The sequence below is a fragment of the Saccoglossus kowalevskii genome, chromosome 5, assembly GCF_978046115.1.
Source record: "Saccoglossus kowalevskii chromosome 5, keSacKowa6.1, whole genome shotgun sequence".
Classification (NCBI taxonomy): domain Eukaryota; kingdom Metazoa; phylum Hemichordata; class Enteropneusta; family Harrimaniidae; genus Saccoglossus; species Saccoglossus kowalevskii.
In genome coordinates this window covers 24818956-24834324 of record NC_140645.1, presented here as the reverse complement: position 1 = coordinate 24834324, position 15369 = coordinate 24818956, and the positions used below count along the sequence as shown (strand labels likewise).

At 35.9% G+C, this 15369-nt stretch overlaps 2 protein-coding genes across 2 annotated transcripts; one reads left to right on the top strand and one right to left on the bottom strand.

Moving 5' to 3' along the window:
* Positions 1 to 8101: 8101 nt before the first annotated feature.
* On the bottom strand, positions 8102 to 12083 carry LOC146745921 (transcriptional regulator QRICH1-like). Its single transcript, XM_085498816.1, has 2 exons — positions 12050 to 12083; positions 8102 to 8781 (listed from the first exon to the last, which is right to left on the bottom strand). Exons 1-2 carry the CDS (start codon positions 12081 to 12083, stop codon positions 8102 to 8104), a joined length of 714 nt encoding a protein of 237 aa, XP_085354942.1.
* Positions 12084 to 12598: 515 nt separating this feature from the next.
* Positions 12599 to 13888, top strand: LOC100367034 (histamine N-methyltransferase-like). Its single transcript, XM_002741010.2, has 3 exons — positions 12599 to 12776; positions 12965 to 13282; positions 13456 to 13888. The coding sequence occupies exons 1-3, from the start codon at positions 12599 to 12601 to the stop codon at positions 13806 to 13808; spliced, it is 849 nt and encodes a 282-aa protein (XP_002741056.1). The 3' UTR covers positions 13809 to 13888.
* The last annotated feature ends 1481 nt before the right edge of the window (positions 13889 to 15369 follow it).

The window sequence follows — 15369 nt, the reverse complement described above, 5'->3', positions numbered from 1 at the left end:
TGTTTGTTGTGATATGGTATAACACTCGAAACTATGCTTGTCAAGCAAATAAACTGTTTATTCATGGGCGGTCATACTTAGTTTTCACTATGCCTTTTTTTCAAATTTATCGGCCATGTACAAAACGGGTTGTTTTGATTTTTATAAAACCGACACAATAACTATCTTAAACATCAAAAAATAACAGAATACGATGCACTAAACAGAAAATATCCGCTCGACTGTGCTACTTTTGGTTTTTGATTTTGTTCAGTCCTTTGAAAAATAACGTGTCTAAATCCACAAAAATTGCGATAACGCGAACAGTTCTTGTCCGATTTCATTGATTTTGCAGAGATTGAACTCGAGATCAATTGAAAACAAAATGTAAAATCTTTTTCAAGTATTAGTAATATTTCATGGCTAAGTGACCTGTGAAAACATAGCACTCTAATTTATTACAGAATCTATATCCCCACTTTGTAAAAGAACCAAACAATTCAAAAACTATCTATTTTACAATATGTTTGAGAACATTGTAGTCTTCTTTTTCTCATAAAAAATGTATTGGCTAACTGTTTTCGTTTTCTAGTAACAGTAAAAATAGCAGAACAATCGATTTTGTTTATTTAGCAGTCACGTGACGTAATCAACTTTGATATTAGTGTTATCATAATTTTTGGATAGAGTGTAGCAAGGGCTACAATACCATGTAAAAATTGTTAGTCGTTAATCATTATTATTTTTTTTATTGAACTTTTTCTGTTTTGCCCAACGAAAGTCTACTACATCTTTAAACTCACTTCTATATTTAGAATTTCTTAATAACTAATAATATTGTAATGCATACATACCTTACTTCGATTTTTCACAATTACAGCGGCAGTCATGTTGAAATTAGTGGTTTTTAAAACGAACCAATCATACATAATATACCCACATCTCTATGCAGGTAGCGCTCATCGCATCTTTAACAAATTAGATAGCCATATCGAAATCTGAGTTTTGTTGAAAGAAATCCATCCATAACAATTCCCTAATTGCATATTATTCAATTTATGTATAACTCAAATGTACTGTTAGTTTTGAAATGTTAGTGTGCTACTTGGTAGTGACAGAAACAGCCAAACATGCAAACAAATCTATTCCAATCCATTGCTGACAAAGCTCCCTGTTTCAATCAACTCATTTGGAGGGTTCCACAATCTATTATACATTTGCGAATATACCAATAAAATACATAAACTATCTAAACAGAAAACAAGATGTCAGATAATCGATATATGCACTATATTTGAAAACAATTTGCGGTGGCCAATCTCTGATTCAAATCTGAAGCTGATAGCAAATTATGTCTGTTTAGTCGCATCCACATTTTGAGAGAAAACATATACTAACAAATATGTATTTCGTATTTGACATAAATATATATAAGTTTTGAAGCATTTGTCTCAGCTATTAGGATCCAATTATAGAGCTTTTATAATACTAATTTAAAATGTCTTCAAAGACAAAGTGCTTAGGGATAATCCCCACTTTGTACTCACTTAAAACACAACAGACACAAAATAAAAGTGTTTATAGTAGTGATTTCCATGTTAATACATTCATTCCAATTGTCTCTGTGTTGGCTGTACACTTTTTACTTCTTAAAATATAACACTCTAAATTCATATTTATTAAACTGATCACCATTTTTAATATTGGTAAGATTGTATGATTCACCTTTTGGCTACAACGACATGAAATCTATTTATTAGATACATGGTACATACTGTAAAACTATTTATTTTCACTGACATTTAATTTCACCATTTTAATGTTTAAGAGTATTCACTGTGTTTTACATTCACGAATTTGTCAAGGAAACTATGAGTTATATTGTTGTTTTGTATGTTTACGGAGATTTGATTTATCAGATTTTACTCATCAGCGAAAAGAGCAAAATCAAAACTTAGTGAATTATTAATAGATTTACAGTACTTCAAAGCAGAACATGATAGTTTTCCGTTGAGGGCGATTTTCACTTTTCAAATAATACAGTAATACACAATGAATATAATGAGGCAGTTTGTATTTGCCTCAGTAAATCATTAATTGTTAACAGAGATACTTGTACAAAATACTTGAGCAAATGTTATCTTGCATGTTTTATGATTCTGTTCACGCATAAATGTCGCACTTCTTTCTGAGTTGAGGCATCTAAACTGAAAATTAGTTGCGTTGTCCATCGTCATCGTCACAATTTACAAATGAGTATGGCGCAAGTTGTTTGATGAATTATATTCGATATTTCGATTGATGTCAACCTGGCATGTCGAATAAATGACCTTCTTTTTATATTTTATATTTCCGTCAATATTTACTATAAGTTATTGTATCTCATTTAGATCTGTATGCCAACAAAGTTTGTGTTATAAACATATACTCTACCAACCCATATTTTATCTAGTTTCAGTTTCAACTAATATTATCTGCACATTGCCTCGGAGCATCTATGAACCAAGTTTCATCAACATCTAACGAGTGGACATTCATTGAACAGCTCAAAAGTAGCTATTTATCATGCAAATTATGTAATTAATATACATAGATTTAAACCAAAACCTAATCAAATATATGCATTACCCTAACTGCAAAGACATGCATTGTGTATATTCGCTCTCAGAAATATAATAATCGAATCACCGAATTATTTCTTGAGCTCACTTCGAGACCACAAATTGAATTGTGAAAGAATGTGAGGTTATTAAGAGAATACCTCAAAGTATGCACGAAGACAGTGCAAGAGGTATCGACCGACGCGCAACGGAGGTCGATGCGACCGTGTACTGTCTGAGTACATCATGGGACACATCATGGGTAGACCGAAATCTGAAAAGTTTTAGAACAGATTTAGCAAATTTCTTTGTGGGGGGTCTGGTCAAACTTCGCGTGAACTTTAGAACACACACACGCGTCACGCTCACTCACTCACTCACTATCCTTACACTATGCTTTGACTCAGTAATTTCCTTTAACATTCATCGTTTTATTTATTCTCAAAAACAATTTAACAAAAACTCTTAATCCAAGAAATTCGTTGGCTGTCGTCGTCATACAACACGAATGGTCGTCGTCGTTTTGGTGGTGGAGATGCAATGGCGGTCGTCGACGTAGTGGAGGCCATCTGAACATTTACGTTTATGTTGAAAGTGAATTCTGTTCCTGCCACTTGTACAGTGCCACCAGGTAGAATATTTTGGTTGTCGGCATTAGAGGTATTTGTATTTTCTTGCACGAATTTGGTAGATACTGGCTTGGATGTTAGAATGTCGGACATGTGTTCCCGCTGGCTCTCGCTTGCTACGGCATAATGGTTGATTGTTTACATTCATGCATGAATGACATTTCTTGTATATTATAATTCTTAATTTTTGAAAAACAAAAAACGCTATTTCTTGCAAATAAAATGGCAATTAAAAATAGTCATTGCACAATTCATGATTCGCAGATTCGTTGATTCTTGATTCTTCAATTAGCCTTACCCCGCGGAAACCAAATTCTGTATTGCCGTTTTCCTCCCCGAATGATTCGTTTTTTTCCTGGAATACCAGCCGTTTCGGTCATTTTCTTTATGATTGTGCCGAGGGTATTTATGCCCACTTTAGTTTGTGTGGTGTCGGGCCCAATAAACACGCAGACAACAGGTTCGGAATACAAGCAAGTTTACTTGTGTGTAATAACTAACAGAACTCACAAAGATGGCAGCCCTGTCCCAGAATCCCATCTGTTGCTAAGCAACCCAACTGATGGCGGGAATATGACCATGCAAAGTACGGTATATGTTTATACTATTAATGCTCTGACACAACATAATTCCCCCTCACGGAAAGGATGCATAATCCTAAGTATAAACATACAATGAATGAAAAAACGATATTAAAGTTCGATAAGAGTTCAAAATCTCAAACGTGCAACGGTTTAAATCCTTTTAACTGCATTAACAAACTAATGTTCTATAGATACCGTTCTTATGCTTATGAAATTACATAGTCTCTCAAATATGCTGGCATACGTGTTATTCGTACTGGACGACTTTCGCGTGTAGGTAAGCTATTAGCATTTGTAACTACTGGATGATGTTCTTGGTTTATCATTAAGTGTTCGTTAGGGAGTTCAGGTGGGAGTACAGATGAATCATGTCTACGCGAACGTACACATCTTCTGGCACTCCATGCTGTACCGTCGTCAAGTCTAAACGAAGACTTACCAAGCTTCTTAACAATGCGATGCGGCTCAGAAAATGTAGGGGAGAGCTTATGGCTGCGATTTGGACGTTTAACTCTCACCCAGTCTCCTACATTCAGATTGGTGGATCTAGCGTGCTGTCGTAGATCTGTGTATGACTTGATTCTGGCTTGACGTTGTTCTATTTCTGACTTCATAGCTGGAATGTCTGTTTGTGCATTACCGACGCTGGTAGTAGGTGGTTTTAGTTTATCAAGTGGTAGACGCATTTGACGATTGAGCATAAGTTGTGAAGGTGACTTTTGAGTAAGAGCATGTGGTGTAGCTCTATAGTTCTGTAGTATTGTACGAACTGAATCTGCGAATGTCTTTCCCTCCGACAAGTTCGTTTTCAAAACCTCTTTCAGGCATTTATTGAATCGTTCCACCCCACCGTTGCTTTGGGGGTTATATAATGATGTTAGATTATGTTTGATACCATGTGATTGTAAATAATTTTCAAACTCGTCTGAGGTAAACTGAGGTCCGTTGTCAGTAGTGATGACTTCTGGAAATCCCCATCGAGTGAAAAGTTCTTCAAGAATCTTAATAACTGCTGTAGATGTGACCGTTCCTGTTGTTGCCACTTCAGGCCATTTGGAATGTAGGTCGTGTACTACAACTAAGAAACGTTGACTATGTGGTGCTATTGCTATCTCACCAAATATATCCATTTGTATAGAGTTCCATGGTTCTGTCGACCATGGCGTTGGTTGAAGTGGTGGTTATTTTGGTCTAGCTGACTTGCCACTGATAGCACAAGGCTCACAATTGCGGACGTAATCTTCGATTTGAGAGTCCATACCTGGCCACCATACTGTTTCACGACATCGCTGTTTCATACGAACTATACCTGGATGTCCGTCATGGGCCATTCGTAGGACTCGTTCCTGCAGGGCTTCAGGAATAACTGCACGTGAACTACGGGCAATAGAGTATTCATTCCATACTGTAAGCTCATCGCGGAGGTTAGCGAATACTTTGAGATTTGGTGGCACACTTTTTGGCCAACCATTTTGAACATATGTGGCAACTCGTTGAAGCAGCGGATCATCACGAGACTGTGTTTGGAGTTCGCTAGCTGTGACTAACCCATCTAAGTTAATTTCAAGAATGTCATTTTCAGTTTCTGTGTTGTCCGTAGTGCGTACAAGACGACTTAGCATATCTGCGACAAAGTTCTTAGTACCTTGCATGTGCTCGACATCAAAGTTGTACTGCAAAAGACAATCAGTCCATCTATAGATACGTAGTGGTTTATGACCGGAGCCTACTGTTGACAGAATTGATTTGAGCGCTTCATGGTCAGTGCGTAGTGTGTATTTCCTACCGTAGAGTACAATATGCCAATGTTCTGAAGCATACACACACGCTAAAGCTTCACGTTCGCTTGTTGAGTATTTACGCTCGGTTGGAGACAATGTCCGAGAAGTGAATGCAACTGGCTTCTCTTCATCATTAACTATTTGCTACAAAACTGCTCCGATTGCATATCCCGAGGCATCTGTAGTAACATATGTTTTAGCATCAGGGTTGAAGTGTGCAAGAACCGGTGGTGACGAAATCTGGTTCTTGAGTTTGTCGAATGCGCACTGCTGATCCTGAGTCCATTCCCATGGCTCATCTTTTCGTAACAGTTTACGTAGGGGTTCAGCTATGTCTGCGTAATATGGTACAAACTTTAAAAAGAAGTTTGTCGTACCAAGAAATGATTGCAATTCCTTGACATTGGCAGGCTCGGGGAGATCCATAATTGCTTTCGTATTGGACTGTAATGGTAACACACCAGACGCGGATACTCAATCTCATCTTTCGAAAACTCACACTTATCTCTATTGAGTGTTAAATTGTACTTTCTCAGTTTGTTTAGCACTGTGTTAAGACGCTGGTCATGTTCTGCTTGGTTTGCACCATGGATTGCAACATCGTCAATCAGGTGTACAGCTCCCTCACAGTCGCTAAGAACAGAAGCAAGTATCTTTTGGAAGGCGCTTGGTGCTGATGAAAGTCCATATGGCATGCGCTTATACTGGAAGACACCCTCATGTGTTATGAATGCTGTGAGGTTCCGACTGTCTTCGGCAAGCGGTACTTGTAGGTAGCTGCGACGCAAATCCAATTTTGTGAATACTCTGGATCCATGAAATTCGGAGGTGAGTTCACCAAGGTCAGGTAGGGGATACTTATCAGGTATAATGGCTTTGTTTACATCTCGCAAGTCTACACAAAGTCTAATATCGCCGGTCTTTCTTCGTGCAACGACTAAATTTGAAATCCACGGAGAATTATCAATGTGTTCAATAATGTCCAAATTCTCAAGACGACTCAATTCCTTTGAAACTTCCTCGCGTACTGTTAGCGGTAATCGTCGAAGTTTCTGTGACACTGGGGAAATGCTTGGATCAACCCGTGGTCAGTGCGCAAAAGTAGTAATTTTTCCAAATCCAGAAAATAATTCAGGAAAGTTGTCAACAACATCCACTGAGTTGACAATTGTACCATATCTACTTATCTGAAATCCAATTTAGTTGAATAAATCAATTCCCATGAGATTACTACCATTTTGTGTGACATAAAACTTAAAGTTCTGCACAGTCTGTTCATCATACTGCACTGGAAGACGTACTACACCAATAACCGGAATGTTACCTCCATTGTAGCTGGTTAACATTTGTCTAGTTGGTAGCAGTGGTATAGCTTTGAAGTGTTGTTTGTGCAATTCCTCATTCAAGATGGAAACCTTAGCACCAAGGTCTAGTACTAGGTTGAGTCTAATCCCATTTATTGTCACGGCACAAGTTTTGAAACTATTGTCAATTGCGTTAACTTCGGAAACAGTATATATTAACACTTGTTCAATGTCTGAGTCCTTATTGGGTGTATCCACTTGTTTAACCTTTGTAGTTGCAGAGCTTCTACACATTCGTGCAAAGTGACCAATTTTATGACAGTTTCTGCACTCTTGTCTGTTGGCTGGGCAGTCTGAGTGACGTGTATCATGGTTATTGGAACCACAGTTGCGACAACCTGAAAGTGTATTTTGTGTGGCCCGATTTCTATTACGGTAGTTGTTTTGAGTACGATTTCTGTTGTACTGTCTCTTGTTGATACCTTGTATTTTGGGTTTTTCTTCCAGTTTTACTTTTACTGGGTTTGGTTCGAGTGACATCGTGTCAGATGCAATCACATGTGAATCAGATAAATCATTTTCAATTTGTTCAGCTAAAGTTGTGGCTTTATGCAAAGTTAACGTGTCTGGCTCCATTAGTAATCTTTCTCTAATACGTGGAGTATGCGTTTTCTCAATCAGCTGATCTCTGATCATTTCATCTGTGAGTGTACCAAAATTACATTTGGCAGCATGTTCGTTCAAAGTAGCAACATAACTCGATATTGACTCACCAGGACGCTGTCCGCGCTGACGAAATCGATGCCTTTCCAGGATAACGGATTTTCGAGGACCAAAGTGCGACTCGAGTTTATCCACAACATCCTTATACGTAGGGCAATCACCAAGAGACTGGAAGATTCGCTGTCCCTCGATCCCTAAACAATGTAGTAGTACTGCACGTTTTCTGCCATCAGCAACGTCATCACTGTCTAGATTGGTGGCAGTCATATAAGTTTTAAACCCGGAATACCACCTCAGCCATGAAATCGCTGGCTCACCTGGACTAGCTAAGAAAGGTGTTGGTGGTGGGAGATGAAATTCAGCCATCCTCGTCGCCAAAATGTGGTGTCGGGCCCAATAAACACGCATACAACAGGTTCGGAATACAAGCAAGTTTACTTGTGTGTAATAACTAACAGAACTCACAAAGATGGCAGCCCTGTCCCAGAATCCCATCTGTTGCTAAGCAACCCAACTGATGGCGGGAATATGGCCATGCAAAGTACGGTATATGTTTATACTATTAATGCTCAGATACAACAGTTTGTCCGAAGGCCGTTTACTGTAGTCGATAGGAAGATAAAATGGCGCTGAAGACTTGTCATTTCTACCGGGCGATGTGACAAAAAATGTGTATACATTGACTGGACATCTTTCTGGATTTTCTGGTGTGGCAAAAGCAACAGGCTTGAATGGCCGTTCACTGTTTACTTGCCCCGATTGTGTTTTAGTGTCTCTCTCGGAATATTCCAGATACTCTCTCCCTTCGGAATTCCGTTTTAATACCACATCTCCCCATGTCATTTTATGGTGCTCATCACGACCCCTCAGACCGACGCATTTTGTGTTGTTGAGCCAGACGGTGTTTAGCAAGGATTTTGCATTATCTAGACCAAGCTGACCACATTTCCACAGCGCGGACTCATCGCTGGCAGTGAGAGGTTCTGCTCTGTTTGGCCTATTCCCCTTGCCTTCTTTTTTCAAACTCTTTTGTTTCGCCGACAGAACTTCCCGCGATTTGGTAAACTCAATGTCTCGAATTATAGACCAACGATAGTTGTTTTCCCTTAGGTACCTGTCTATACTTTTCTGGTGAGATGTTAATGTATCCGGTTCATAGAGATCTCCATTTTGCTTCGAGGCTTTAAAAAAAAGTGTTGCAGGTGGTTATCGAGTACTTGCGGTGGTATTTTGTGTATCTCTCGCGTTTCATTTCTCTGTCCTTGCAGGAATCTTCGGTGGTGTTTTTTTTTGATCAGTGACAAAACGTTGTATTTCCGAATCTGTTGATAAATTGGCCTTGTCTGTGCTTGCTTTACCAATGTCACTGGCTTGGTTTAGCAGCTCCGCAAAGTTGTCGTCATTGCTTTCGATCGGCAATAATTCGAAATTGATTTCGTTGTCACCATCACCGTCACCACCAGGTTCAGAAAGATGAACATCATGACATGCTTCTCAGCCAATATGCATTTGACTCTGCCAATAACTTGTTGAAATAATTTGATAAACGTATTTGTTGTCGGAACTCATGGAACTATGCTGCTAGGAATACACTGCATCGCAACTTGCATATTGGCAGACTACAAAATTAATTTAGTGGCGCCACCTTGTACATGATATGATTCATATTTTATTCAATAAAAAAATATTTTTTAATAATATTTGTGCAAAGAAATTTATTGTTTCATTAGATGTCCGTGCCTTTTTCGTGAATGAAACGCGCAAGTAAAATTTCAAATTAAATACCATGGAGGCTGCCATGTTTGTTTTTATTATTAGAGGACGCTTATGCGTGTGATTATTCCATATTTGGAATTAGCATTTCCTAATATGGTGGGACGAAAATACCCCGTAAAATACCCCGTAAAAAAATATTTGATGTTATTTTTATAATAAGAGGATTATACAATGATTTAAATTGGAAAGAAAATTCAATATATCATATACCTGGCAGGAGGATCACCTAACTGGATATTCAGTAACATTCTACAGGTTCAAGTAACAATATTTAAGGTGAAGATTTTTACATATTATATCAGAACAGAATATAAGCACACGTATATACAACGTACATGTATTACAACAGCTATAATGGCGTACATCTGTACTTTACAGTACACATGATAGACAGACTTAATCATTCAGTATACAGTCGTGACAACAACTGTTAGTATGGCAGGTAAAATATGTACATTTAATATTCAAAATCGTAAAATATTTTTGCGGGAATTAAACAATCACACTAATGTGTGAATGTGTCGTACACAATGCATGATTTTTCATTGTCACTCGAAAAATTGACGTCGGGTCTTTTGTTCAATACGTTGGTGTTCAAAACTGCTTATATTAATTCTGTCATTCATTACGCTCTGACTACCGACATTCATCCTTATTGCTTCTGTGAATTATTTACTTTCAGTCAGACGAGCAAATTTCGACTTTCATAATATATATAATAATTATGTAATTCATTATTTCCATATGTTCCATTGAGATGTTGCACAATTAGAATACCGACATTATAGCATCATCGCATATAAGTTAGTTACTCTCACTTCAACTTAGCAATGTTGCATTTCATGTCTACAAAATCTAATAATAACATCTACTATTCTGCAAGATAAACTTGGCTATGTATTCACACAGGAGATTAACAATATTATGTCCTACAATATTATGTAGTGGTCAGCAGCCAAACAGCTGATGACAATACCTGTTTAGGCCATTCCTGTGACTGGCTGGTCTCAGTGCCCTATTTAGTATGTGCATGAATAATGGGACGAAATCGAGTGATTTGTTGATGTTCTTGGGTTGACAATTTCAAATGGGCCTAGTTGTCTCGGAAAAGGCCCACAGAATTACAGGTATTATAACGAAAATGGCGATTAACAAAACACGTGTTAACACGTGGCCATCACTACATGTGTAGAGCGCCATGTGTAGTTAACCCTTTCAATACCTGGTCTTATTTTCAGTGATATTATATTAAAAGCATGTCTGAAAGCTAATATGAAACTTTAACATGTTGACATGTTCAATGTAAATTATAAGTGATATGAGAGAAATATTATTTGTGTATGTGCAAATGCGACTCCAGTGGTGAATGTTACTGCTGGAGAGTTGGTCACACATATTAGATGTTGCATATACATACATTCTGTGTTTTGGCTCACAATAGAACAACCCTAACTGTATTGGATCTTATCATAATTTTCTTCTTAAGTTTAATGCGTTTACTATTGTGTCACGTGCAGGCTACGAGAGAACAAACAAACAAACTACAAACAGAAGGTATTAAGAGTGATAATCCTTCAGATTTTAGAAATAATCACTGCATTGTTGATAACAATTAGGCTTTGGTGGCACTATTGAAATTACAATGCATGTGATTTTATTTGACTGTAATAATAAAAGCGTTCAACATACTACCTGCGAATTTGTTTGTGGTGATGCATAGCGATACAAAGTCGAAATATATCATCATTGCATGACGTTTAGCATAATATTTGCATCTGAATGTTTAAAGCAATGTGGTTTTATAAATGGGACCTTGGTGCAATTTTGCATCATGTCAGGGAGACAGAATTTCTTTAAAAGATAAGTGTTTAGTAAGGTTATGTTTCAGTGGGTGAAATTGCTAATTTTCAATTCGTGATATTGGTGACCATTTACCATGTACATATTGTTGATTTAATTTTTCCCAAAATATACCAATTGAAGGTTGTATGCCTTGGTATTTTGATAGAATTAATTTTCTACACATTACTCGTTTAAATTTGTCCACGCTGTAGATCAAGAATCGGTTGATTTATCTTTGCTAATTTTGCACGTATTAATAAATTGTGATACGAAGATTTAATTCTAACGGCACCATCAAATGTGTATGATAAACCTCTGATTTCCTCAGTTCATTGTTTTTATAAACATTTTTGTAATTCTGTTTCAAAATCTACCTTCCCAATTTCTTCCACAAGATATATTAGTCTTTTTGGCGGACCTCTGTCAGATTTATTCGTTTTCGTAATAATGCCAATAGACATCAGAACTCTTTTGATAATCAAGTCGCTTGACTTTATAGATTTATTTGATTTTATGTCCACCAGGCTGCATTCCATACATGGCAATACATTGGGTTACATGCATTTTTCAGAAATTTTCATATCTTCTGAATAATGTTTTTTTTAACCATGATAACCTTCAATCCAAATTCCCACATTCATTTATATTAAGTGTTTTTTGTGACGTACTATATCGCATAACAACACAATCAATTACCTAGTCATGGCAATCAAACTTATGTGAGCGCAAGGGTCCTGTTCTCCTGTACATAATGTGGAAGTAATCGAATGGTTACATTATTTGAATAGTATGCGGTCTAGTTATTGCATGCAAAAAAATTGTGACCATTACCAACAATTGCTATTATATTGAGTAAAATAGGCATTTTGCAAAATGATTTATGTGTAACTGTAAGTTCTTACACAATACAGTTCATACTTAAATTTAACATTACATATTCATAGCAAGGCAAGTGCAATAGCCAGTGATCGCTCAATTATTGACAGATTAAGGGCTGATAATAACTATATACAGAAATATCGATGTTTTGTCGATTGTAGAAAAACATGTGATACCTGTGAACAGAGTAAACCTGATTGCACAGCTTATATTAATTAGGTTTGCATATTTTGAATATGTATTATGATGTTCGTTAAACTCATAATGATTGATGTGCAGCAATTATATATTTCAAGCTTCTAACGACTATTCCAAATGTGGTGGAGACTGCAGTGAATCTAGTCTAGCGTAAAGCGTGTACAATGTGTATAACAGTGTGAATGTCTGCCGCTAAAAACAGTAATAGTAGCATTAACCTCACATTTAACATGAATTAATACATTAGTGAAGTTATAGTTCAGTTATAGTTTCACTCTTTTTTTCCTTTTAATTAAACTAGAAATGAAAGAAGTTATAAAAACACTCAACCACTACCCAATGTATTACCATGCTTACTATGACACGTTGATGGCAACCGTGGATGTCGATCAACGGAAAAATGACGTCATGACAGTCGTTAAGAAACTAAAATTAGATGGAACAAAGGCATTAAATGTTTTGACTATTGGGTGTGGAAATGGTAAGCCTTACTTTGTATTCCCAATTATTACTTGTACCTTACTAACATTATACAATAAAAGAATATTTGTTGAATAGTATTAATCTAAACACATTTCAGAATACATTATGAGCCACGATAAAATTAGATTTGTATTTTGTTGTTATTGTTATTGCCATATTAGGATGATATTATACGTGATATTGCAGGGAAAAGTGACGAGCCATTCATAGACAACTTGTTGGCCAATTACCTAAATATCTCATACACGGCTGTTGAACCTGTCGCAGACGAACTGACGAAGTTTGAACAATTGGTGAAAAATAAAGGAGACCAGTGGAACAATGTTACGTTTGACTTCCGCGCTATTACGATTGAAGAGTATTTGGAAATGAATGAGAGAAAACAGTTTGGCATGATTATTGCTGCACATTCAGCATATCATTTCAAAGATGTTGAATGTACTATATTGGACCTGTATAACTGTCTGGACAAAGGAGGGATATTATTCACAAGGATGGATGATGGTAAGTGTGCCATTTTATCTACCACAATCATTGCCAAATACCGATCAAATAAAAGGAAACTTGAAAGTTTAATGACCATCATCATATCGCTTTCGAAGCACAATAATTCCGGGTTTGGATTTTCAATTATTCCAGAAAAGGCATTTTAAACAACTAAGTGTGATTCTTTGTAGGTGCATGGGAGAAGTTGTCTGTAAAAGTGGGAGAATACTACACAGATCCCGGTTACAACTGTATTGGAACTCGCGCCATAGAAGATATTATCAACAGTAGACTAACAACTGTAAGATATGGAAGTATCAAGAGGGAATTATGGTTGGATGTCACTGAATGTTTTGATGAAGAATCCCAAGTCGGATCTCACATAATAGATTTTTTAACACAAATCTATAATTTTCGCGAAATAGCAAAACCTGAAATCAAGAAACAAATATTAGAGTATATGAGGGATGAATGTTGTAAGAAAGAAGAAAACAAGGTTTTGTTTAGTAAAGATGAAAAAGACTTATTCATCTTTCGTGATTAAAGTATTTAGTAAAAAATATTCGTGTAGTTTTAGCATGATCATAAAGTAATTTTTATTTCACTGTCAAATAAACGGAAATAAATATTATTATGTAATTTGCTCATCATTATTTGATATTAGTAATACCAGTGTGTCAATTTCATTTGCTCACGGGAAGATTATAGATGTTAGTTTAAGAGCTGTGTTTAAGATCTACGGAAATGTATATTAATCGATTGTACTTTAATGTGCATAGACCGATTTGTTTCTTAGAGAATGTATCATAAATTAGCGTAATATTTTTATTTTTTCAATCATTTCAATTCGCAATTTTAGCTCATTGTTAACTGTATGTATATACAGTTTGCGTGTATAGTTACATGATATACTATTCTTTATTCATTTATTTTTCAGTAGTATTACAAGTACTCTAGGTAAAAATTATACTCTTAATTAATATTTGTCAAGGATTTCATCAATCAATGTATTGTACGCACTCAATTTGTTATTTGTAGGTCATGCTTAGATTATTGATGATTTAAAAATAAAGTATAAAGAATTGTTTGATGATAAATGAAAGCTGTATCGCTGGAGCCAATCAATTTGGTGGTATAACCATCATCATTATTCAGGATGTACTTCAGATGTAAGAGGTTGCAACTAATTAAACAAAAATAAAAATGGCTATTCAGATTATGGCAGACAAAAAAATAATATCAGGTTTTTTTATTGGATCGTGTACAAATAAATATACAAATAACAGATTTCGAGAATGATGGAAAGCAATAAAGCACATTTTGATTTTGTTAATACTAGCTAAGTGAATTTTTCGTAATGATTTTCTAATACTGCAAACACGTAGATCGCTTCTTTCGAATCAATGTGTCTTTTTACTAACTTTATACTTATAAATTGTACGTTTTCAGGCAATTGTGATCCATTTTGTATTATGGATCAACAGTGCGATGGATTTGAATATATTGGCACAGTAAGAGTCCATGCAATGTGAACAGTACGTTAAGAATAGCATGCAAAATGTCAACATGTGTTACAATTGATGAGATTATTAAAATTAAAATATTATTCATTAAAATATGCCTATCCAGAGTTTATGTGAATCCAACATTTATTTCTGTAAAATTGCCAACTTTTATTGCATTGTTCAATGTTTGTTATTTCATGCGTTTTTATACAAGGGTGATATGATTTCTTAAACTCACTTCTATATTTAGAATTTCTTATAAAGTAATTTTGTAATACATATTTAGATCTTATCTCGACTTGTCACAATTACACCGGCAGTCATGTTGAAATCATCTCACAATTCTTTGTAGTTAGCACTCATCTCATCTTCAACAAATTAGGCAGCCATATCGAAATTTGAGTTTTTATTTGTTTCGATTTAAAGCAAGCTGAACTGATGTGGCTATGAGTCACAGTTTATTTGAGTTTTTGACATAATGCTCGTCATTACAATAAATGTTTGTACAAATAAAACCATCGAAGTAACAATTCCCTAATTGAATGTTATTCAATTTAGGTATAAACTCACATGTTCTGTTATTTCAGTCCATTGCTGACA